This window comes from Siniperca chuatsi, linkage group LG11 (genome assembly GCF_020085105.1).
Source record: "Siniperca chuatsi isolate FFG_IHB_CAS linkage group LG11, ASM2008510v1, whole genome shotgun sequence".
NCBI classification, from domain to species: Eukaryota; Metazoa; Chordata; class Actinopteri; order Centrarchiformes; family Sinipercidae; genus Siniperca; species Siniperca chuatsi.
Window position 1 is genome coordinate 21,073,972 of NC_058052.1, and position 26,139 is coordinate 21,100,110.

At 42.2% G+C, this 26,139-nt stretch overlaps 1 protein-coding gene across 1 annotated transcript in view; it reads right to left on the reverse strand.

The window, feature by feature from the left end:
* Positions 1-26,139, reverse strand: part of lrpprc (leucine-rich pentatricopeptide repeat containing) — a 60,928-nt gene that overhangs the window by 27,572 nt on the left and 7,217 nt on the right. Inside the window, exons 12-25 of the mRNA XM_044213371.1 lie at positions 20,283-20,401; positions 20,106-20,196; positions 18,992-19,061; positions 16,135-16,162; positions 15,377-15,434; positions 14,417-14,523; positions 13,392-13,469; positions 13,111-13,182; positions 12,588-12,701; positions 12,352-12,482; positions 11,947-12,032; positions 7,237-7,444; positions 2,454-2,578; positions 113-219 (exon numbers count right to left, since the gene is read on the reverse strand). Of these exons, the coding sequence (XP_044069306.1) occupies positions 113-219; positions 2,454-2,578; positions 7,237-7,444; positions 11,947-12,032; positions 12,352-12,482; positions 12,588-12,701; positions 13,111-13,182; positions 13,392-13,469; positions 14,417-14,523; positions 15,377-15,434; positions 16,135-16,162; positions 18,992-19,061; positions 20,106-20,196; positions 20,283-20,401 (1,394 nt within the window). The remainder of the gene's footprint in view (positions 1-112; positions 220-2,453; positions 2,579-7,236; positions 7,445-11,946; positions 12,033-12,351; positions 12,483-12,587; positions 12,702-13,110; positions 13,183-13,391; positions 13,470-14,416; positions 14,524-15,376; positions 15,435-16,134; positions 16,163-18,991; positions 19,062-20,105; positions 20,197-20,282; positions 20,402-26,139) is intronic.

The following is a 26,139-nucleotide window of genomic DNA, read 5'->3' on the forward strand; positions in this document are numbered from 1 at the left end:
CATTAGTTTCAGGAAGAAGCAGTATCAAAAAACCCAACCCGGCTCCTATAGTTCATTTGTGTGTGTGTGTGTGTGTTAAGGTTTTTTTTTTTTTTTTTTTTTTTTTTTTTACCTCAATGATCTTACGAGCTTCACGGTAGCGCCCTGTCTGCAGGAATGCAAAGAACAGATCATACAGCATGGTCATCTCTCCTCGCTCCTGACTCACAAAGTCCATGGCTGAAGAGAAAGACAGATGGAAACAGAGCAGAGAACGGTCATGAATAAAAATGCTTGCAAGGTGAACAAACACACCCCACACTTCATCTTTTCTGTCCAATTGCATTATTTGGCACAATGTCCCAAGCACAAAGCAGCCGTATCAAGTCAGCTCTAAAACAAACAAGTCCTGAATGAAAGCCTAAGCTTACATGGTAAACTTTCTAAAGTGCTCTGCTCAGCGTTACGTACTATCTCTGTCCAGCAGCTTCAGGACAGGTACCACATACACACACAAAATGCAAACCTTCAGTTATCCAAAAGGACCTGCACATTCAGTGAAGCAGAGGAAGAAAGAATAATCCCTCTGCCTTTACTTGCTGTCATCTAAAGTCAACAGAAAGAACAATGTGGTGCGATTTGCTTTTTGAACTTTAATCATTAAAAATTCATGGTCTACATCTAATGTAGACAAGTTTACAGGCAACTTTCAGACCAGTTGGACTAAATTTAAGTAGTATTTTCTGCATGTAAATCCTAATTTGAAGCTTTAGTGGAAGACGGAACCACATTGGCTCATTAATAGCACTTATTCAGTCGTTTTTCGTCTTCCACATGCCAGGTTCCTGTAGACTTTTCATGGCAGAAACCTCCAGGTTGAAATATGTATATATGATGACCTTTTCTTGTTTCAAAATAGGTCAGTGGCTGCTATGGTTGCCAGAGCCTCACAAAAACCCTACATTTAATTTTTCTGTTGATGCTTGAACTGAAACCAAAGTCAGACATGTGAGTCAGGATCTTTTGACGAGGCATGGCATGCTTTTAGTCCGTTTTGGAGCACTGAAGGCCAGTCTGTTTGAAGTCTGCTTGTTTGATGGTTCCAGTACACTTAAGTAAAAGGTATTAAGTATTTTAAGGTGAATATTCAGACTATCCATGCATGCAACAGCATGGGTCCATAGGACCCATGGTGCAGCAGGCTGCGGCATTAAACATGTACTCACAATGCAGTCAGGTCGAGTGTGACTCAAGGTTTATGCCATAAGTCATCCATCTCTATTGCTTTATATGAGTGAGTGGGAGACAGAATCATTTGTTATTTAAAGATACACTGCTTAGTTGGCACTGGTTTATATGCTGGCCTCTGTCAGACAATCGTTGTAAAAGTCATTTTGTTTTGTTGAGGGTGCAGCAGCTGACCCTGAGGGTCTGTCACCTTTCGGGGGGGTCAGATATGAGGGTGGGAGGGAGTGGGTGGGTGACAGGGGAGGGAAGGAGGTGGAGAGGTCCTCCACTGCACGGTTTCAACCTTTACGCACTCCAGAGCCACTTGCCCTTGCGGCACATTGAACTTGACCTTTTCACCGCACTGCTGTCAACATACAGGGAGACTGTTCAAAACGTGATCGGCCGACGTGCTTCACTACGACCCTGGTCTAAACCTCTCACACTCTCTGGTCCTCTCACACACTCTTGGAATTGTTTGGGGCTTGTTACATGCGTGTTTAATGCAAACACTGCAGGGGCACTTTGGATTACACCCCCCCATCACACACTCAAATGAATAATAGAAGCTTAGAGTCAACCAGGAGAAGCAGAAAGTTTGATCAAGCTGAGCTGGGGTGAAAAATGTTTTTAATTTAGCCGGAGAGAAGCAGTGACAGTGTGTACTGCTATTCTGAACTTTAATGAGGCCACGCAAATGACGCCATTTGGACACAAGAAGCCTTTAATGTAGTGTGATATCTGTGAATTAAAAAAAATAAAAAATCATGGCTCTAGGGCATCCTGGTGGTCTTGGGGTTTAAGGTGATGATGGTGATCACAGTTTGATGAAGAGGATGTACTTACTTTTTGTTGACCATACTGTTTATGAAACCTGGTGGCCAAAATGGTTCGCTGATTGATGGACGAAGAGCAGCAACTAATGATCATTTTCATCATCAGTTAATGTATTGCATATTTGTGATTTTTGTGTGTTTAAATTGCTTATTTTGCACAAAGAAAAGTTGGAAATCCAAAGGTATCCAATTTTAAATGACATAAATCTGAGAAAATCTGCAAATTTGAGAAGCTGGAACCAGCAAATGCTTAACTTTATATATTTTTTGTGTGTTAAACTACTGAAGTTAATAATCAAAATTTTCAATAAATGTTCTGTTGATTTACTAATTGTTTTAGCACTAGATTGATGGATCAGAAAAAGATGACTGAATGACAAAGCATGCGGGATAGATAGACAAATGTGTAACCTTTTTGCAGCAGTTCGGTGTCTCCTTTCTCCACAAGACCAACAATGATGTCATGGATGCGAGGCAGGTGGCTGTAGCGCTTCTGACACTCCAGTGCTGCTTCTAGAGCTCCGGACAGGTCCTTACTGCAGGCATGCAACCACACACACACACAAATACACAAAGAGAGAAGGAGAGAGCAGAGAGCAAGTTAGATGTCAGGTCTGTCCAATCACTCATGTACAGGACTGTGTCAGTACAGAATACAGAGTGTATCATGGGGTGTTAACCTTGTAACCTCCTATTCGAGCACTATGACCCACCGCAACAATACAGGCCTTTGAATTCATGACAGCATAACTGTGGGTGATGAAGCCTTTTGGCCCCAATACATCATTCTCACACAATCAGGCACACTCTCACACCTGTCTGCAAGGGCCTAATGTCTCCCTAGACAGGCTTTTAGAGGGGAAGCAATGCAACAGACAAAAGGACTCGACTGATCTTTACCCTCTCCGCTCGCACTTCCAACTTCTCATGCTCTTTCTCCTCTTTTGTTCTCTCCAACCCCCTTTAACCTCCCCTCATTTCCTCTTCCTCTCATTTCCCTTTTCTCCTGATCCCCTCTCCCCTCCTTTCCCTTTTCCTTCCTTCCTTCCTTCTCTTTTCCTCCTCACTATCTTACTTTTGATTTCATGCTGTCAGCTTTCAATCCCCTCTGATGACCTCGGCCCCCAGCTGTGCAATTTCGCAGAAATATGGCAACAACATTAGAGACCCCCACTACCACCAGCTCGCTCCTTTCATCTCATGTCATCCTTTTCTTGCTCTATCTATCCTCCTATGCCTCCCGAGCAGACGAACAAACAAAAGAGCACGTAAACGGAGGATGAGTGTGCCTGATGGAGTGATAACGAGAGAAGTAGATAGACAGAGATAGGGAAAGGAAGCAAGAGAACAAGATGCTAAGAGAATGGGGAGGGAGAGAGACCACTTCAATCCCCTCTATTGTGACAGCGCTGCCATCAATCTGTTGATTGGGTAATTACCATGTCAATCACACAGAGGTCAAAGCAGATAGGGCACCCATAGGGGTGGTAGTGGGCTGAGTGAGTGAGTGAGAAAGAGACAGATGGACAGAGCATGTGAGAGACAGAGATTGAGAGCGAACAGGTATAATTTCTGAAGTGTTTTCTCCTCTAATCAATTAAACAAGTGGATAAGAGAAATATGCCCAAATAGACCAACAACCCGGAAAAAAAAAAATAAAAAAAAAAAAAAAAAAAAAAAAAAAAAACAGGAAATGGTATGACCTTGAGTTCGGCTTTTGTGAGGCAGGAGCAGAAGAGAGCGGTGGAGGAATGGAGTGATTAGGGTTGGAAGGTAAAGAGGTCCGCTAATTGAAATGAAGAGGGACAACATTATTCAGCAGCGCCAGTCAAGAGGCTGTTCAACTGCACAACAGTCTGATTGAACAACACAGAAGAGAGACTAAGAGATTTTTGAAAATGAGAGAAAGAGTGTGGAGATAGAATGAGACCGGGGGTGGGGCATGGGTACGCAATTTACTCCAAAAATGAGACAAGGACGAGAAAAAAAGTGAAGAAAGCTGTTTGTAATCAATGTAATGTGGCTTATATGCACAATTACCTTAACTGTTGCAGTGTGGTGCACGTGGCTTTTTACACTGGAGCAATTTCTACACATTGTAGCCAAGTCATGTTGGTGGATGTTTCAAAACTCCTTCTCCACATTTGTTTTATCCCTTCTATCTGTCCATCTCATTCATTCCTCCATCAGGCTCCTCCACAGCTACTTATAATCCTTCCTTTCTAATGAGACATCTTAAAAAAAAAATAAATAAATAAAAATATCCCATCACTCTTGGCAAAAAAAAAAAAAAAAAAAAAAAAAAAAAAAGGGGCTTGGCGTTGCAATTACACCCCCTCTGCCTTCCTCCTCTCTCCCCCCACCGATCCACCCCAAAAAAGAGCTAAGGATGTCGAAAGATGGATAATTTCCCCTAGGTACAATTTAACTGTCACTTTGCGTTGCCATTTACTGCGGTGCACAGCCCTGTTAATGTCCTCAACTTTGCATGTCAGCCACTTTCCAGCCAATTAAGCCCTGAAAAAAAAAAAAACGAGCGCTTTGCTCAGTGGAAACCTGAAGGATTAGACAAGGAAGCGCAGCGCGCGCACCCCCCCACCCCCTTCTCCCTCTCTGTCCCCCTCTTTTGTTCGGAGGAGATCGGCAGGCCTGTTATCAAGCCACCGTCCTTGCGTGGGGGAGGACGAGGTGTCTGTGTCTTGAAACGCAAAAGACACTGCGATCATGACACCACTAGCCCACTGTTACATCTGCTGAAGAACGGCACTTAATAATGTTTACGCCAGTAACCACACAGGTGATTGCTCACATGATGTAGCCATGTAGGTGAAAACCTACATCATGACTATGTATGTGTGTGTTTCATGTTGTTATATCCCGGTAGGGACTAATAATTATCTGTAGATTTGTAACTATGAGCAACTCCTTTCACAGTACACAGTCAAGTTGAAAAGTTAATGGAGCTGTGTTGAGCTGGAGTTAATCTTGTGGCTTTCAACATCTCTTCCTTGTTCATCTGTCTTTTCTTCTGACCGTCTTCTCATCTATTTACTTCTATGTTTCACCTCTGGCTCTTCTCTCATTTCAGGCCTCGCTTAAACTCTATGTACATACAATACAAGTCAATAGAAAAGAGTGGAAGTGAATTAAGTATTTTACCTCCAAGCGACTCATCTCCAGTCAGCTCTCTAACACCCCCCCCATCTCATCTATCGCCATCTTATCATACATGTCCTGCCAGCTCTTCATTTTGCTGGACTCATTAGCATTTCGTGCCGCTAATCACTTCCATAAGGATGTGGCAATCTGAGAAACCTGCCAGCTAGCATAGTAGCAGGTTAGCACACACAACATTGAGCGGACAGGCATGAAGGCTAACGGGGCGGCGCATATGATGGGCTGTCAAGGGCTAATCTGCCGGAGAAGTGTTCATTAAGTCATTAGTGCTGACGCAGCGATGAGACTGGTGCAGGCTGGAGTGATGTCTGCTTTGTCCTCTTTTATCGCTTCCCTCCGTCCCTCCTCCTCCCAACTGTCTGTCTGTCTGCTGACTGACGGAATGAAGAGGTGGAGACGAATGGATGAAGATAAAAGATAAAAAGAGGAGAAGAGAGCAAGGAGATAGATTCAACTGGAGCGCAAAAGTCAAGTGTTGTGGTACTCAAACCTGCACTGAGGCTTGACTGAACCACTGTTGGAAGTACATGTTAAATCTGCTTTACCTTCTATAACACTTTCACACTTTTTATGCATCTTCACAAGAGACAAAATTTATAAAGGAAGAGGAATCTGCTAATATAAAAGTTGGTAAAAAGGGGGAAACTGAGAAGAACTTTAAATAAATATGTTGCTGCTGTTTATTGTTTAAAGAAGCTAGACACTAAAGTGGACCACTGTCAGAAATTGTATCTGCACATCAGGTTCTACCATTAATTTGATGACTATTTCCAAGCCTTGACAACCACCCAGCTAAAAACACACAAATGTACCAATAACACAAGACAGATAATGGTAGAATACCCGCAGCTAGCCTGTTCACTTGTGTTCACTAGTGTGTGTTCACTGCTGTATCATTTGAAGGAAGTGCTGGCTCTTGATTTGTGAACAGGGCTGTGGTAAGCTGTGGTTGGTGTGTGTGTGTGTGTGTGTGTGTGTGTGTGTGTGTGTGTGTGTGTGTGTGTGTTTTTGGCTGCTGCTGATGACCCAGGAGTAAATTAGCCTGCTAATCTCACAGAGGCAGTGATTAACGACTGAACCTGGAAATTCTGTTTGTGCCAGAGACCAGACTTACAGCAAAACAAACAGCGGCAGGGGAGCACCGGTGTGTTTGAGCGTCTGAGCATGTGTGTGTATGCACAAGCTTCGTATGCAAAGGTCTACCTCTACTGCAGCATGTACACTAGAGGTAAACAGTGTGTATGAAAGCATGTGCAGAGCGTGTGTGTGTGTGTGTGTGTGTGTTAGTGGTGGTGTGCCTCTAACGGTGCACTGCGTGGCTGTGGTAAATCCAGCAATTAGTGCTCTGTACATAATTAACATGCTAATGAGTTGATCTACTTAAAAGCTGCTCTGACAAATAGAACACACACACATACACTGAATAACATACACACACAGTGAATTGAGTTGAGGGGTGGGGCAATACCAGTGACCCCACAGCCAGTGTTTAGTAATGTTCATTTGCATATTTTCATTATACGAAGAAGCATTGATGGCCATATCTCACCACACACACACTTACACCTTGGAGTATACCAGTGGGTGTTTCAGGAGATCAGGGGTGGGGGCTCATGGGAGAGGTTGCAGCTGGCGAATCCTCAAACAAACAAAATCTGGCTCTAACGCTGCATACACACACACACACCCACACACATAAATGAGCAATTTCCACATCCTCTCTCTGTCTGAATCGCTGACCCAGAATGTAACCTCAGCTATGATCATAGGGAGGGATGAGTGACTCATTGAGACACACATACATACACACACCTGGCAACTGGATTTGGCAGATAAAGACACAAATCTGACAACAAAAGTGAGCTGGTTGGCTGGTTAGTGGAGCACTTCAGCCATATAAATAAAACATACCGTAACACAAATTCATGTTTTAACATTAAATCTAACATTACATCTGTGTCTACAGTTTGTTTGTATGAATCAGTATGATTTTTAACCCAGTCAGTGTTTGTTTTACCTATCCAGGTAGGCAGTAATCAGGGGTGAGCAGAGATTGGCGGTGGGCTTGGCCAGTCCGAGGGTGAAGATGGTGTCCTGCAGCTGTCGGATGGTAGGGGCGCCGCCCTTGGCCACTACAGTGTTGAGCATGTGAAAGAGCATGGTGACGTGTGTATCATTCATCACCACCTCCTTCTCTTTCATTTCCTTCAGGATGTCCACCGCCTCTGTGATGGAGCGAAAGAGAGATAAAGACAGAAAACGCTAATGTGAAGAAATGTTCACATCAGTAACACTTGTTCCTACAACTCTCAACATGTGTGATGCTTTGGTGATGTAAGGGTGTGATATTCTCAATCAAAAGATGAAGTGATGGTGAGAGTGATTTAGAGGTAAAGATGAAAGGACGAGTGAAAAGAACAAAAGACAACGAGAAAGAGAGATAATGCAGAGATGAAGGAGAGAGAAAGCGAGAGGTGGGCAGAGCTTGGCTGGGAGAAGAGTAGGGTGTGTGAATATGATAAAAGGCCCCTTTAGCTAATTCCATGTGGGGAAAACAAACCCATATTAAAACAGCATTTTGCACCCAGCGGGGATGCAAATCCAACCCTGTATAATGCCAACTCTGTGCTAATTGCTACTTGCGGTTTTCTAAACGAGACTACAATTACCGGACCCCTACAATGGAGGCTGGCTTTTTGCCGTGGCCATGTAGAAAGCACTTGGGGGGCTAAATTATAGGTATGTGGCGACAAGGGCCCGCCGTGGCCCCAGTGAGACCCTGGTAAGCGGGCTGAGGGGTGGATCAGTTTGGTCAAGTCCAGCCGGTAATGGAGGGCTTTTTACCGGGCCACGCGCCCATCTGGCCAACACTGGGGGCTAAATGGTGAAAAGGGAGTGTGTGTGTATATATCTGGTGTAATAGGCTAAAGGTAATTAAGATGCGTTTACTGTCTATTTAGACAGCTGCTAATGGGCTGACAGCGATACAGTCGCTCTCCACCACAGACACTAATCTATACAGCATGACCAAGAGGCAGGGAGGAGATGGAGAGATGCAGAGACACAGAATGTATTTGAATAATGTGTATTAAGCCAGTCCTCCAACTGCAGGGCAATATTGGCATCTTGCTTAAAATCCTTGTCCTTAGGTTGGTGAAAATTGTAGCAAATGCAGAGACAAATGCAGAAAAGCAAATAAAGCTAAAGTGAACAAATGTGGGTCTAATGATACTAACATCTTCATAGCTGGTAATATAACAAAACCTCTCAAACAGGAGTGTTGTTCTCTACTGGGAACACAAATTCACACACACACACACACACACACACACACACACACACACACACACACACACACTTGTGGGCTGAGGGACAGGGCCACTGGTGAGTGCTTTGGCATCCTAATTTCAGTCTGTCTCTCCATCTCACTGTGCCAGTTTTTATGGCGATGGGAACCAAAGGCTGTCACAGATTTAATGGGACAGGGGAAAATAGAGGAAGGAAGGGTGGAGTAGGGGTGGCTGGCAACGGAGGAGACACTGCTAAACTGGGGGGGCAATGAGAAGGGGATGAAGCTTGTCAGAGGGCTAAGTTTGGTTAGCTAGATGAGGGCTTAACACAGTGGTTCTCAAACCCCCCCGGATTTAATTCATATTAATCGTTAACAATATTGGGGGAACAAATAAAAACAGGAGCCCGGTTGAATTCGATTGGGAAAAAAAAGGAATGATTCTGGTCAGCACGATAGCATCAGCAAATGTTTATTTTTATTTTTCGACATAAATCAAATTCAACTTAGTTCCACTCCATATTTTTCCCCTGGTCATCCACATCCCCCTGCAGTGGCTCTATTAATTTACTTAATGGAAGTTTACTTTTCCATTAACTTAAAAAGGTGACATTAACACAAGTATCTCTGATAACTCAAAAGCATGAACAACTTCTAACATTAAAACACTACAATGCCTGAACAAACAATCCGACACAGATGGCAGTATCAACATTAAACTACTGCCCTATAATGACCTGACCTGTTGTCAAGTCTGTACAGTTTATCAGCTCAGATGTAACTCTGTGTCTCTCTCCATGTCTCCCTCCCTCCCTCCATCTATCCATACCTCTCTCCATCACTCTCTGACAGACCCGCTAATCACTGAGACCAATGGCTTGGAGTTGATCTGCCCAAATGGAGCTACACTAGCTAACATCGCTTCATCCACCATCCAAACACCCCACCCCCCTCGTTCCCCCGCCATCTCTCCCTTTATCCGTCCGTTTAGCCAGTATGCATATCCATCAGCTCAGTCGAGCATCATGGCCAGCAAAGCGAGCCAGACCACCCACACACACACATCAAAAGATGGGGAGGCAGACAGGCCAGGTAAACAAACATCACACAGCCCAATGGTTCATCTAATGTTCCATGACTTGACTGCTAGTGATGTCTCTTTCCCAAAACACACACACACACACACACACACACACACAGAGCATCAAAGACGAGCCCAGGACCATATAAAGCCAGAACAAGTTGTGTTTACCAAAGTGGGAGGATGGACAGATGGAGGCAGAGGGGCAAGGGCAGGTCAAAGAGATGCTTGGTGATAGAAGAGAGGTGTATTTAAAAAATGGAGGGATAGAAGCAAAGGTAGACAGAGGTCAGGGGCTGTTCAGGCTCCTGAAGCCCATGTTGATATAGGCTCACTGGGTCACAGGATTGATAGATTAAAGTATGCACTCATTCTGGTATCGGTAAAGTGATCTAATAATATGGTATTTGTATCAGCAAGCTTTCTTAAGTTGCTATGCTTTGACTTAAAGTCAATGCAAGGTCAAACAAACATTTTCTACATTTTTAAGAGTAGCTTTTATTTTGTTTTGTTTACATTTTTTCAGTGAAGAATACTGGATTTTACATAATTTGTTTTCCACTGCCTCTAACTGTGGGAGATCACACTGTTCATTGAAAAGTAACAACCAGCATGTTAAGTTTAGCACTGGTGTCGGCAGTGGAAACAATTACTGAATCCCTACAAAGATGAACACTGATTAACCTAAACCTGTATCTGCAATTTTGTTTACATTGTGTAAATCTTACAGAAACTTTTGATGCATATGGTTTGTGTCTGTCGAGTTAAAAAAATAAAATAAAATAAAAAAGCCAAGCTAAAGGATGTCTCATTAGTTTTACTGAGTGATGAATATGAATCTTAATTCGGGGAAACTATTCACAGTAACACTGAAACAAGTTAATCGATTATTGTTGGTATGGATGGCAGCAATGACTTGGATAAAATTAAGTTGATTTAAAAACAGGTACTGTATGCACGCGTGTGTAAATGGGTTTACTGTATAAATATGTTTATACATTTACATTTTTGTCTGTTTTAATATATGGCTAACATGGAAGATGTAAGTTCAATATATTTTGTGAAAAGAAAAAGAGGAAGAAGAAGAGGAAGTAATTCTAAAGAATAGCAAAATAGCAATGGTGGAAGGAAGGTGACATAAGGATAAAGTCAAAACGGTAAAGTAAGGTTGCCTTGCGAGGTGGGATGGGAGGCTTTGAACCAAGGGCAAAAACAACAAAGCCATTAGAGAGGGTGAGAAATAAAGCAAGATGCCAGGAGACATGATCTTCAGCTGGGCCTGGTGTGTGCTGGGAGCCAGGCGGACCAGCGTATGGGTGGGGACAGGCTAACATCAAGGTTAGCCATGTGTGCTAATGTGGCTGACAAGCGTCCCCTCCATATGCACACTCTGGCTAATGGCAAATGCGTTAGCACTGCCTATACACACCCACAGACGGACACACCAACCGTCGTGCCCACCAAATGTATTTTGCTTGAATTCACATGCAAATTTGCATGTCCCTGTGTGTGTGTGTGTGTGTGTGTGTGTGTGTGTGTGAAATGCTCAAGCACTTCGGCGGACATGATCTACCATTAGCATCAAGGCGGATTTCAATAATTCTGGAAAAATACACAGTCCTGTAATTTTCCCCCTCTCTCATTTCTCACTGACGTGGATGTGTGTGAGGGGGGGGACAAGAGAATGACACGCTTCGAGACAGAGCGGGGGAGAGAGGGTCAGATAGAGAGACAGAGATGAAGACAGAGAGAGCAAGTGAAGGGGAGGAGAGAAGAGGCGAGGACAGACAAGGGAAACATTTTGCCTGTCATTGTGTGCAAAAAGCAGAGCGGTAAACTGATGGTAATTGGGTCTTCGATGGGCTGAAGGAAACCCACCGTAGCATTCTGAAAATGGCCGGCTAATGTGGTTTGAGGGAAGGAGAAAGACAGATTGTGACAGAGTTGGTAACACACACACACACAAGCTGAACCACACACATTCACATCTATAGGCATTTTTAAGTTCAAGTTCAAGCATGATCTACTCTGATCCGGCTTACTGTTAGAGAAAATGTAGTGAGGAATTAGGAGCTGGTGGAATAAATCAATTAATTAATTAGTGCATTGACACAAAATTAAGAACAATTTTGATAATTGATTCATCATTTTAAATCCTTCAAGCAAAAATGCTACTGAATATCTTTTGGTTTTGGACAGTTGGTCGGACAAAACAAGCAGTTTGAAGAAGTTGCCTTGGCTCCGAGAAGTTGTAGTGTTTTTTACTCTTTACCTGACACTTTAGAGGCTGAATGATTAATCAGGCAGACTAACCAATAATGAAAATAATCATTAGTTGCAGTCTTAGAGGAACTTACCCTCCACTCTGCCGTTCGTGGAGAGGGTCTTGACCAGTGCGATGTATTTACTGGCATCCAGCGCTACTGATGAGTCCTTGCGACTCCTAAAGACAGAGACAAAGAGGGCGAGAGACAGAACAGATTAATGTATTCCACTTACAGTAATGCAACTTATCTATTGTACGTCTCCTGTTGGGAGTTCAGTCTGATGCTGGAACCAGGTGGTGAGTGAAGAAAAGGAAACAAGGGAGGATGAGGGGAGAGTTTCCTCCGTTTTAGCCAGTCAACAGAGCGGCTGGACCCTGCATTAATGTCTCCCCTAATACCACTCAAGTTAAACTTTAATGGCCTACTACTGGTCGCAGCGCTGCCTTGTGTGTGTGTGTGTGTAGAGTATCTGTATGTGCATCCTGCTCCACTCACATTTCCCTCTTCAGGTTGAGCGCCTCCTCCACATTGTCATGGCGACAGCACAGGTTGATGAGGGTGGCGTAGCCGCCGACTGTCATCTCCTCCTCGTGCTGCTGCTTCAGCTCAAGGGCGCGCTGCAGGTTCTGATCAGACAACAAAACTCTCAGAAAAAAATGAGACAGACAAAGCAACTAATTTCAAGATATAGAAAAGGTTTTGTGAGCCTGCGTTATCCGAACAAATCCTACCTCCTCAGCACAGAGAGTCTGGATGGCTTGTTTGAGAACAGTGCTTAATGGTTTGTTCTCTGCTTTCAGTTCAGCCAATTTCTTCTCAAGGGCCAACACCTTACCCTCAATTCCCTGATCGAGACAGAGAGGTGTTAAACACATGTACATGACCAAATTATTATTTATTTTATATATATATATATATATATATATATTATATATATATATATATATATATATATATATATATATATATATATATATATATATATATATATATATATATATATATATATATATATATATATACACACACACACACACCCACCCCCTCTCAGGTGTCCATGAGATTGAACTAGAAATAGACATCAAAATACATGTCATGCATGCACACTTAACTCCACAGAAGAGATCTGTTTAAGTTTAAATTACCCACAGATGAAAAATATATTCTTACAAAATGACACATTAAAAGGAAATTATGAGTCTCTCTCTCTCTCCATTTTTAATGCATTTTTCACACTCACACTGTCCTACTTACAGTGACACGAGGAACAGCTGACACAAAGCCATTGGACACTCTGTCTTTGGGGTCCACCAAAGCAATCACATCCTGACACAGACACACACAAAGTTAACATTTGATGCCTACATCATTAGGGCAACTATAACAACAATACAGAAAAGTAGTACAAATAAATCCTCAATCTGGACATTTTGTGCTTTTGACTGTTGAGTTCGCCTACTCTACTGATGTTTTTCTCAAGTGACTCAATAATCTGAAAGTTCTATGATAAAACATCACAAGTGATAGTTCTGTACCTTGATGAGCTCTGGGACATGGTATGACTCCAGAAGGTTCTTGATGCCTCTGTAGATGTTTCCTGAAATAATTATGTTCTGCAGAGAAACAAGAGGAGGAAAATCAACATCATCAAAGCGCTGAACCTGTTGAATTGTGTGTTAAAAAGGTTGAGAGTTGCAGTAGCTGAACATAATGTGCACAAAGTAAGAAACAAATTAAGTTTTTAATAATATTAACTGAGTTATGAATAATTTCACTCAGCTGTGGTTTCATTTAAAAGGTGTCCCAGAGCTTGAGTTTGAATTTGTGGAGAAATGAGAAAATAAAGTTGCATTTAGGTGCTGTAGGAAATACTGACATTTCAACTGGAGAACACACAAATTTTTGTATGTTGTATTTTGAACAACATGAAAACTGATATAGGAGTATGTTGTTGTTCTGCTTTCTGGTAAATACTCACTGTACTTGAATAACCAATACTGATTACTGTTAATGAATGAACTCACTAAATCAAATGATCCTTCCAGTATCACTATCATTACTCCACAGCATCCTGAGTGAGACGATGAAAAATATTGTTTTGTGTGACGGTGATTTCTGCATATGCAGGTCAGAATTAGCACTGCCAAGGCTGATAATCTTAGATTATTTTGGGACTTTTCAGTGACTCCAAAAAGGTTCCATGTTGGACCAGGAAACCCTTTTAACTAAACTCCAAATGGCCAGTTAAGACGTAATCTTTAACCAAAAAGTGTAAAGCATGATTTAATCTTCCACAACAGGTCTGGATACCCCAAATCAAACCTTCACTCTTCAGAAAGAGCATAGGGAGGAGAAGGTCACGCGAGTGTATTCTGTAGTGTGTGCATATTGTGAATAATCCGAGTCTGATTACACACTGCAAATCATCTCAGACCAGAATGTGTAAACTCCTTTAAACAAGCAAGGTTATGAATGAATTGGATATACAGTATATTAGTGTATGAAGGTGTGGTGTGTGTTTGTTTTCAGTAACCTCATCAGTATGTGTGTGTTTGTGTACCTGAGTCTGTAGTTGATTGAAATATTTCTGCAGTTTGTCTTCCTGTGCCTGCACCTCCCTCTCTGACATGCTGTCGATCAGATTGTACAAGAAGAAGGATGCTGCTTCTGGACACAGACACACACACAGACACACACACAGACACACACACAGACACACACACAGACACACACACACAGACACAGTGAGCAGTTGTCTTGGGAATAAATTTCATTTGCCACTGTGTCAGTCACTGCATCCATTTGTGCATTTATACTATTTTTCTGTAACCTCTGCAGAGTGTGTTGTGTGGTTTGTGTTTCTTTTCTGCTGACAGAGGCTGCTTTTGGGCTGGAGTGTGAGTGAATGTGCGATGGCTGTCAGTGACAGCTTCCCCCTACTTCAACTCTCACACACACACAAGCGCGCAGATGTCGTCTAATGGGATGTGACATCGATAACAGTCTCCATCGCTCCCACCAGCACACACACCAGTTCTGCCAGCGCTGGGGACTCTCCGTGACACACACACAGAGTGACATTAACGTTCCACACACACACACTCTTTTAACTACTCAGCACTGTGTCAGCAGCCAGGCTCTATTTACTCCAATGGAGAGAGCAGGTCTTTTACTCACACACCGACACACACACACCTGGACATAAACACACAAAGGCTACATGACGAGAAGTGGGCCGGTCAGCAGTATTCTGCTACTGAGACTGAATGTGAACACACACACAGGGCATTTTTCTGTCATCAGTCTGCAAGTTTGAATACTGATACGTGATGGATGATACACAGACACACACACACGCACGCACGCACACGCACACACACACACACACACACACACACACACACAGTGTCTTCTCTTCTCTCTCATTCTCACCTACACAAACATCTTGCATACAAGGACACTGTCAGAGATGAACGTCCTGACTTGCCAGTGACAACAGTGTGTATAAATGTTTCCTTACCAGCAGGCTTGGAGCTTCCTGTGGAGAAGCGCTCGTCTTTGTACAGGAGCTCAGTAATCTGGAAAAAAGAAAAATGAATTAAAAACAAACACATACACACACACAGTGGGACAAGGATTTTACTTGAAACTTAAAGTGACAGGAGATCCTACACAGTAGAAAGAATAACATCACCACAGACAGGATTAAGGGTTAAATTGCCCTATAGGCCATCCAATCCTAAACAGTTATGTTTTTATATGAACCCTTGTGTCTTTTCTTTTTTATTTATTTGTCTTTTTTAATTTATTTTTCTTTTACTACATTTTGTAGTAGGTTACATTTTAAGATATTAATGTGAGTGAATGAATTGAGAGTTTTTATGTTTGCAAACCATCTGGCCTAAAATAGCCTCAAGCTGAATATCCATCCTAAACATTTCTTTATTTATACGCTCAGTGTGCCATAAGGAGATTTGGGTAAAAGGCAGCAGATGGTATTTGTCATATTGTGTATTCTTCCTAAAAGTAACTCAGTATGTAGCAGATGGTAAGTAAACTGTTTATTATAGCTAGCTGTAAGGAATAAGCCATCATATAGACAGCTGAAGATTCACCTAATATCTTATTGTGTGTTTTCATAAAAGTGTTCTCTCTCTTTTTTTTTTCTCTTTTTTTTTTATTAAATTTAGGCTCTTTTCCTATATAATTTTTCCAAAATTTAAAATCAAGTTTGTCTGGTGTATGGTTCTCCACAGACACAAACAAACAATGTCTTACCTTCACCATGCTCTCCACGTCAGCAGACCTGCAGGAGGCAGTAGAGGACAAGACATGAGCACCCAGTCAACATGCACCACCAGTGGGTCAACAAGACTCCAACATGTCAGGGTTAATGTGCATCTCATAAAGAAGTATCTCCACACCCACACACACTTCCATCATGGATTTATTCTCCTTTCCTACATCTTTCTCCACTGCTTGTTCCAATACACACTTCTTGAGAAAACTCAACCTCTCATTTTTACTCTTTTCCATGCCATTTTTTCCCCATAAATGATCATTCTAAAATTGAAAGAAAAATGTCTCTAAACTATGCTCTCATTATTGCTTGTGCTGTTGGTGATCTAGGAATTTAAATCAGTTGTTGCAGTTATTTCAAGTTTTGGTAGATAAAAGCATCAGGTAGGCGCAAATATTGTTTTAAATCTTTAAGAATATATTAGGATTTAAAAAAAAATATTTCTGTAAGAGTTTGTAATGTTCAAAATTTTTTAAAATGTGATTTTTTTGCTATAAATGAGTTTAGATGAATAAATTAATTAATTTTCTGACAGCAGATAGGAATTCATTTAAGCAACCATAATACTGACAGTGTCATGTTGCCATAGCTACTGAATTAACAGTGTAATACAATACAATACGGCAAGAAAGAGCGACAGATTTTTCAGTTTGACACTCTCAATCCCACAGTACAAGAGAGAGACTGCAGTACAAAAGCCTGGGAAACCACAAAGACACACACACACACACACACACACACACACACACACACACACAAAATGATGACAACGTGTGACATTTCTGGCATTGTCAGCTAGTTGGTGGAGAGGAGGAGAGAGGGGGAGATGAGAGATGAGAGGAGAAGAGGTCTTTAATGATTAAATTATCCCCTGACCTTGTCTTTGACAGGGGCAGGTCCCGCATTGCAATGACACGCCGCTCGCACACACACACACACACACACACACACACACACACACACACACACACCCCAAGTGACAAGCCCAATTATGACCCTGTCAGGCAACCTAATAGTCAGAAGAGTGTGTAGGTGTATGTATGTGTGTGTTAATGCAATGAGAGCAAAGCAAATTGAGGAGAGGAAGCAGATTCAGACACAAAAAAGTGGATGCACTAATTTAAAATATCTAAAAAGGCGCACACACACGGAAAAGACAATTTCTGCAAAAACAAATCTAGCAATCTACATTTATTTGTGGTTTTCAAATAAGCCTAAACTGTATTGCTGCATCTGCTGTTACTACCGCTGTTGTCCTTGAAAATTTGTATAAGCTACAGTACATCTCTCAACTTAAAAGAAAAAAGGAAAAATTAAGTCTTTTACTCTTCTTACATTGCGTTTCACATGTCCTTGAACTAAAGACTATGCTGCCAAGAACAGAATGTTGACTGCTACTATTGATTTTATGAACTTTAAAAAAAGATGAGACTAAACCTTTTTTTTTTTTTATAAAAAGGATGCATTCCTGGGAAGAAGCCACATTATCTTTATTTTATCCATTATGTCAGTTAAATTATCAACATCCACTGAGTTAATTAACAGATCAGCTACATAAAAGAATGTACTGGCTGAATGGAAAGTTCAAAGTTAAAAAGTCAACTGAGCATATTTTGGGTTTTTTGTCAAAAAACTATTTACAGGGGGCATGAATGAGGACTTCTCAATTAATGAGTTTGTATAGTGGTTCTTAAATATCTCATTTTGTAATGGTTTTCTTATGATGGATTTTTTTTTATGATGTATTGTGTTTTTCACAATGTACTGTTTATGATGAATCTTGTTTATGATGAATCTTGTTGCTCTTCATACTCTCTCTATATAGCACTTTATAAAGGTTTTAAATTAATGTGATTTTAAAGTGTGCCACATCAATTAGGCACATTTTGGGTTAAGGCCTCTTTTGTATAAACTTAGTACCACCCCTTAGCTGCACTTCTCTAGCTTATGGACCAAATATGGTGTCACCTATATCAATTATTGGACACTCACCCTTGCCTGTCTGCCAGTCTGGGACAACGATTGGCCTGAAGCCACATGACCACACTTTTGTAGGTGCCCCATTGGCTGATATGTATGTGTTTACCTCTTTGAATTGTTTTTTTTTCTGCTTCATACCTACCCTATTTAAATGTTGTTTGTAATGTGTTTCATGATGACCCTGATGCAAGCCACAAGCCGAAACGCATTGGTCTAACAATAAAGTTGTTCAATATACTACAAGTGTTGCTGGAGTTTTGACCTCTTTAGGCTTTTTAGTGGAAGAAATAACTTTGGTCCCTGCAGACAAGTCAGCGCTTTTCTCTTTGACTCACCTCCAGCCTCACTCAGGGGCCGGAGTGTTTTTGTGTGGGTGTGCAGTGTTAAACTGTAAATATTCATAAACATCCCTTCTACAAAAGCCTGCGGGTCAGACCCTGGTCCTAAGGCTAATTCTGCGTGTGTGAGAGAGAGACAGAAGGAGAGAGAGAGATCAGTACGGGGTCTGGGTATGAGGGGCAGTGGTGGGCATCTGGTGATTTACATATCTCCCACGGAGCTTTGGGGTGAGAGCTGAGGGATGACGGCCTCCATATGCATGAGGCACCCGTGTATATGCGTGTGTGTGAGAGATGGAGTGTTTTTCCCTGCAGCTGCCCACACACACACACAGATGCTGTAGATGGTGTGATAGGCTGCACATGTCATAGTCATAGCATATGCCGCAGTGACCTCCATAGTGCTACAGGCCTCCCTAAAACGCTAGTCAGGAGTTATGAGGCAAAATATGGATAAATATGGAATATGAAATGATGGAGAACACATAAAAGACAGATGACGGGCTAATTGACTCACTTTCTGAAGCCCAGGATGAGGCTGCCGCGGAAAATACTGAGGTCCAACGAGGGGAAGGAGGGATCTGACACTGGAAAATAGGGACAGAGAGACAAGTGATGAGAGAGAAAGAAAGAGAAAAGACAGCAACAAGTTTATGTAGTGTAGTAATGTAGTTTACGATGAAGAATAAAGTGAATAAGATTTCCAAGGCTGCAATTACTGACAATTTTCATCATCAATTATTCTACTTATTTTGGATTTGGTATGATCGCCATTGGTCGGAATCTAATGAATTAATAGTTTAATCTATAAAATGTCGAAAAAAAATACCCATCACCAGTTTTCAATGCCCAAGGTCACATCTTTAAAGAGTAACTAAACCCCAAAACCACTTTTTTTCAGCTGAAAACCAGTGTATATGGGTATTTAGTAGTGTTGTTGATGGATTCAGGTCCAAATCTTGACGTTTTAGTGCAAAGTATTGAAATTTTACATATTGTGTTATAAATATACATAGCGACTGCCCTCTAGAGGTTGAAACTCTGCTATTGTAAGTGAATTTTGCTATTGGCTGATCTGGGAGCAGGTGACGCATATGGCTTTCGTCACCAACCAAGTTCGCTTGATAAACTTTTTGAAGGATCCCTTTTGAGTGTGTGCTGTGTTTATGGCAATATTGTATAGTGAGGAGAAATATATGAAATGTTGAAAAAAACACTGAAAACTTTCTTCATGAGAGGGGGAAAGAAATCTACTGGAGACTCTGAAATACATAAAGAGGAAACAGAACCACGTATGTGAAAACGATGGATGTTTGAGACTAAAACGAGATGAAAGACAGAAAACATGAAGAGTCATCCATTATGTAACAGCTGTCTCTATCTCGTCCCTCTGCCAGTTGAGGCTCCTCTCGTTCTTTACATATTCAAACAGACTAATCTCTTAAAAGGCCTGATGAGCACAGAGGAGTAAGTGGGCAAATGTATGAGTGTGTGTGTGTGTGTGTGTGTGTGTGTGTGTGCTTTAACGCTGGTCCAATTAGCCCGCAGGCAAAGCCAGGATTTTTATGAGGATGGGTGCTCAAGATGCAGTAGAGCTTCTTTTTTGAATGTGTTAGAGTGTGTGTCTTTACATAGGGTGTAGAGTTCAGCCAGGTTGTTCACAGCCGCCGAGCGAACCTCTGAAGACAAGAAGCTCTCTGACTCCAAAGAGATCCCTACATCCTGAACAGAAAATCACCTTTATGTCAGCAAAACCTTTAATGCACACCAGCCATTTGTAAACACACACACAGTGATTTATGGATTACCTTGAGGGCCTGTCGAGATGCTTCCATGCTGGGGAAGACAGGGAGGATGTAGTTGGATAAAGTCTCGACATCAGGGGACACCCCAAGCTCCTGCATGCCCTTCAACACCTCAACCACACCTAGAACAAACACACACAAAGTAATTAATAACAACTTTTTGTCCTTGAAAACTCAAGTTAGATCTGCTTGTTCTTGTGAAGTGACAGAGGTACTCAAGAATATTCATGAAATCAACAGCCAAAACAAAACAAAAAAGTGTGTATGAGATCAGGGCAATTAACGATTTTTTTTTTCATATTTTTATGTCAGGGTTTTTTCCCCCCTTTTTTAGCATTTTATTTCATATCATCTTTATGTCCTCAAGAATGCATGTTGAATAAGTTGGTGTTTTATGTTGTGACAGATGTAATTAAGAATATTTGTGACATTCGGATCAAAAACAAAACAAAAACATACGAGTATGAGATTAGTTTCTTGTAGGTGCATCCCAAAAATTCAGGGGAAAAAAACAAAAACAAAAACATTCTGGGCAAATACACCTTTTTGCTTGGCTGTTTCAATTCAATCAAATGCTGCACTTTTACAGATACACACATTCTTGGCCTGGAGCTGCGTAAGCACTGTTTAAATATGGGTCTAAGAAATGAGCTGGCACATATTTTCTCTCACCCCCCCCACACACACAGTACATCGACCAAAATGCTAATGGCTGCTTCCCTCTCTGCCTCGGACTGGAGGATATGTGTACATAAACACACACACGGCCTGAAGTGGACTCATCACCCTGCTCTCCAGCAGAGCCCAGAGGTCCTGCCCGAGGGAAGGGGGCCAAAAACAGCCACATGCATATGGAACAGCCACTCACGCACTCTCAATGTGCCCGCAAGAGTCTGTGTGTTTGAGAGTGTGTGCTCATATGGAGGAGGCACTGCAGCACTTTGCATATGTCTGGGAGCGTGTCCACAAAAGGACATGGGCCTAAATGAGGGCATACACGAGTCTCTATGTGTGTGTTCCTTCTCAGTGTGTGTCGTTATGCGGTTTTAGGTTCATCTATATGCTATATATGACGGCCACCAGTGTACCAATACACCTCGTTCCCATGCAAACTTCAGCAAACTACCCTAAAGTGCTTCCTTGGAGTCGACACACCTCATGATGCTTTGTGTATTTACTCTCCACTCAGGTTCTGAAACACACACACACACACACACATACATATACGGCTCTGTGTTTCTGCATCCTCTTGGGATGTATGTGTTCACCTGGCAGTCTCTCTCTTTAGCTGAATAAAAGATGAGCCCTGGGCTTTTATACGCCATTAAAACCTGCGGCTGGGGCTGCATTATCCCAGGTAAGGCCTACCTGAACCACTCCATCCATCCAGCCTTCCCCTCCGTTCATATCACTCATTCATGTGCCCCTCTCACTATCCATCTACCCTGCTTTCAAGAAAAAGTAAACAGGCAATCTTCCTCTTTCTTCTCAATGGAGGATCCATCTGTTCTGCCGTCCACCCATCCATTCTTACCCCCTAATCGCTTTCGTCCAGCTTTTTTTTTTTTTTTTTTATGAAAGAAGAGAGGGAGCACCTGCTTTCCTCCTGAATAATCCATAATCAATTTCACGGTGAGCCAGCCAGACAGAAAACAAGTGAATGGAGAGTTGGAGGTATAAATGCATAAGCCAGCCTAATCTCTCTTGCTTTCCGGCTTCCGCACGTGACCTTTCATCATCATCAGCACTTTTTGGTTGTCCAACAAGCATGTTTGTGTGTTTTTTTTGCAAGTCAAGTCTGTGACCAAGAGCTTTTAACCCTTTGAACTCCAGGTTGTTTTTGCTCAATTTTGACTCCCTTTATTTACAGGCTTATGGCAAACTTACTGCATGTCTTAGCTAAGCAATAATAAGTCAGGCCACTAAGAAATGCCATCAGTTTGCCTGTGAGTGGTACTATTCTAGTACAGCTCTTGTGAAAACAAAAAGCTTTACACATACAAGCTTACGTCTGTATGGTAAATATGAAGCTACCGTCTGCAGCTGGGTTATGTTATCTTTGACTGACTGGAAACGGGGAAACGGCTAACCTGGCTCTGTCCGAAGGTCACAAAATCCACCAACCAGCACCTCTAAAGCTCACTAATAAACATTGTTTTGTGTACGGATTAAACAAAGTGTAAAAACGACAAATTATGGTGATGCAGGGATGACAATTTCCTGGCCTTCCCTCCTTCCACTGGTTGTCTGGCAAACTCACTCCAGGAAGTCCAGAAAGAGAAAGTACTGAAGTGTAGTTGCGCCGACTGCAATGATTTCTCTGTGGTCTTAATTGACTTAGTAATGACAGTGAGGAGAAAGTGTGACATTTTTGACGTCAATTGCTTCAATCTGGTTTCTCTCAACCACTTCAGCTTCTTTCCATGACTGATAGGTGAAGGTACGTGACACTGGCATCCAAGACACTGGTGTCTTGAAACTCAGCTGACCTGTCAAAACCTGAAATGTGGATAACTACACCAAAAAAAAAAAAAAAAGACATGAGAAGAAATGTGAATGTGAACAGTTACAAGACACAACACAAAATAATACTTGATATTATGTGGTGTCATTTGTACTGTTCTGCCTCTAGGTCTTTTACTTTTCACTCTATAATCCTCATATGCGAGTAACCCCTTTTGCTTTCTCCCCTGTCTGAACAATTTAAATAAAGATTGGGCACAGAGGAGAAGTGAGAAGAGTAGAGGCCTCTCCAGGTTGGTCAGCATAAAGCCTGACATACAATCCGGGCAAGAAGTATTAAAGTAGTGAGTTAAGCATGGCAGCGGTCACAAGATATCATCATCAGATTCATGTCTTCAGGTTAACTGTCACAGATGAGAAGTGAGGATGGAGAAAAGAGAGGAAAAGAGGAGTGGAGTGAACCGGTCACTGTCATCTTCTCCCGTCCTTGGACATGAGTACCTGTCACTTCTCCTTTTCTTTCTACTCCAACACCATCTGTCTCTCCATCTCTCCATGTCTCCATGTCTATGACTCTCTAAAGGTAGACTTTGTTGGCTGCAAGGCAATGACGGGTTGTCATTTGAAAACAGAAGAGCATACAAGAAAATTTCCATTTCTTTGCTTCATTCCCCCTCTTTAATCAAGGGGATGCTTGGCTCTTGTCCCACCAATTAACTCAGCTGAGGCTAGACTAGAGTTCATGGAGGACTGCATTACAGATTGCTGTGGCAGTGCTTTTTTAATTCAGCCCCCTCTATTTGACAGATAGGGCTGCGTTAAAAAGGAAGCATGAAAGGCTTGAAGATGAGGTCACACAAATAGAGTCAGGTGTGGAAGGAGGGGGCAGCCAGGAAGGAAAACAGACTAAACAAGGGAGTCTTACATCTCTCATCACCCAAAACACAGGCCAAAAACACTCCCTTCCCCTGCAGTTTCCCCTCCCTCTTTTTCTTGCTCCACCATGTCAAAAGTGATAAGAGTGCGCTGCGTCGCAAGGACTGACAAGAGGTGACTAGCTGGCGGCAGGTGGGAAGTATGGGCCAGCATATGCTTCCGCTAAACCCGCCAAATCCACACCTCATCAAAAGGCAAAGGGATTTTTTTCCACCCTCCGCTCCTTATTCCTCCCCATCCCTCCGCTGCTGCCCTCCTCCAATTCTACGGCTCCGGTCTCTCTGCCCGCTAGTGACACCTGTGGACAAAAAGTGACACGGCGCTTAATATTTCATGGGCTGTGCACAGTGGGGCGCGTAATGCAAAGTGAATTCCCTCAGAGCGCTTGCATTTACATGAAATCAAGTCACTCCGCATCAGTCACATCACCTGCACTGCCCCCGAAAAGCCCCCATCCCTCACAAATGTGGACACAAACACACCTCCTGCAGCCAATGAATGTGTGTATGTGTGTGTCTGTGTGTGTTTGAGTGTGAGTGAGAGAGAGAGAGAGAGCACGCATGAGGGAGAGAGAGCGCATGAGGGAGAGAGAGTGAGGGAAAGAGAATGAGAGAGAGAGAGACTGCATCATTCATGAGGGTTAAGGCTAACACCATCGGAAACGAGTGAGTGTGTGAGCAAAAGAGACGTTTCTCCACTTTCCTTCCGTCCTTCCTTATTTCCGCACAGCAATAACTAAATGGACGCCATCTGAAGTATTTGTGTGGCTTTGAGACTATGCGGTTACAGAATTTAAGTAAGAGTATGTGTCTATGTGTGTGTGGTTGTGCATGTCTAGTCCTCTTCTTCATGCTGCCAAGCCAGGCGCTGAAGCATCTCACTATTCAAACTGAGAATCTGTCTGGACCACACAGAGAAGTCAATTTGCACCTTCACCACAAAGGGTCTGACCAGTTTCTCCTCCCTGCCAGCTCAAATGCTGTCAATTAGCTGACTGGGGAAAAATACATAATTTATTAATCACTCTAAAAAACCCCAAAGAGAGAGCTCATCATAAATAAAGCACTTAAAAGCCAAGCCGCTGTTAAACACATTTGACAAGGTACATTCATAATGAGTTGTGAATTCTGACAAGTCTCCAAATTCCAGCTATCTGTCACTGAGACGATGTCTCCCACAAGCTCGTCGCTGACAAAAACAAGGAAAAGAAAATAACCATTTCCTTCAGCAGAGACAGAAATTGGGAGCAGAAATATTCCACTAAACTGCACGTACTGAGCCATTAAACTGTCTTAAGTGGCAGATAGAGAAGAGAAGACACACTTTAAGACATCAATACCAGTTTTCCACTGAGTGTTGGACAAGTGTCTGACATGGGGTAAAGGCTCAGTAGAAAAAAGGACTGCACAGTGTCCAGCCACCCACTCAATGAAAACAATGGGACGAGCGATGCCTAACATGTAAATGAACTGTGCTTTCTACTGATCATTATCAAAAGTGGAAAAAAATCTTTCAGTTTCAGAATGTAACCTGAATTTTTAAAAGTTGTTCTTGTAAAATTACAACAAAATATACTCATTATTCATCATCATCTTGTAATAGCAGCCTTTTTTAGAGAATATAAATAAATGTTCTTCCTCTCTGCTAGTCGCAGCTAAAAACATAGCGCAGAAACCTCTTACTTGCATGACATGGTCGAACTTGTGTCCAATGCCTTTGTCTTGTAAAAATAGCTATGTGAATCATGGGTCATCAAGTGTGGTGTATAAAGTGGGTTGAAAACAGTTGTTTGATGAATAAATGGGCAAAAGGAACAAGGGACAGAGGAAGATTTGGGTAGAATTGAGCTGAGAAACAAGGATTTGAGGACAACCACTAGAGCAAAATGACCTCTGACCCCTCAGCCTCAGGACTGTATGTACATCCATGTATGTGTTTGCATGCGCAACGGAGATGCTTCAGGCTACTGAGCCCCCCAGAGTCCCCAACAAGGAACCTTAGGTGCCCCTGGCCTGGAGGGGCAAAGGTCAACACATCAACCATCCTTACACAGTGTGCACCACTTTCTACTTTGAGCAGCTTCTGCATGGTTGATAGTGTCAGTTATAACATACATAGAGTCAGTTTGTGCAGGAAATGCCGTAATACCAAGTTTACTGCTGGAAATGTCATATTTTCTTAGATGACGGAGACTTAATGGGCAAAATATTTTTGCTGGCGAGACACTGGCAACTATTATCTTAACTGTTATCTATTCTTGGGAACATTAAAGCTTTACTGTACTCCACTCTACATAATTTCTTTTAGCCTATAGCCTTCAGTCAGTAAAAGAAAAACAAACAAATTGATTAGTCAAAAAATGTCCTGTAGACGTGTACCCAGGAGGCTACAAGAGGCCAGAATTTGGAGATCAGGAAGAGGAACAAAAACTATGACATTCATGTCTGAGCGCACTTTCTGA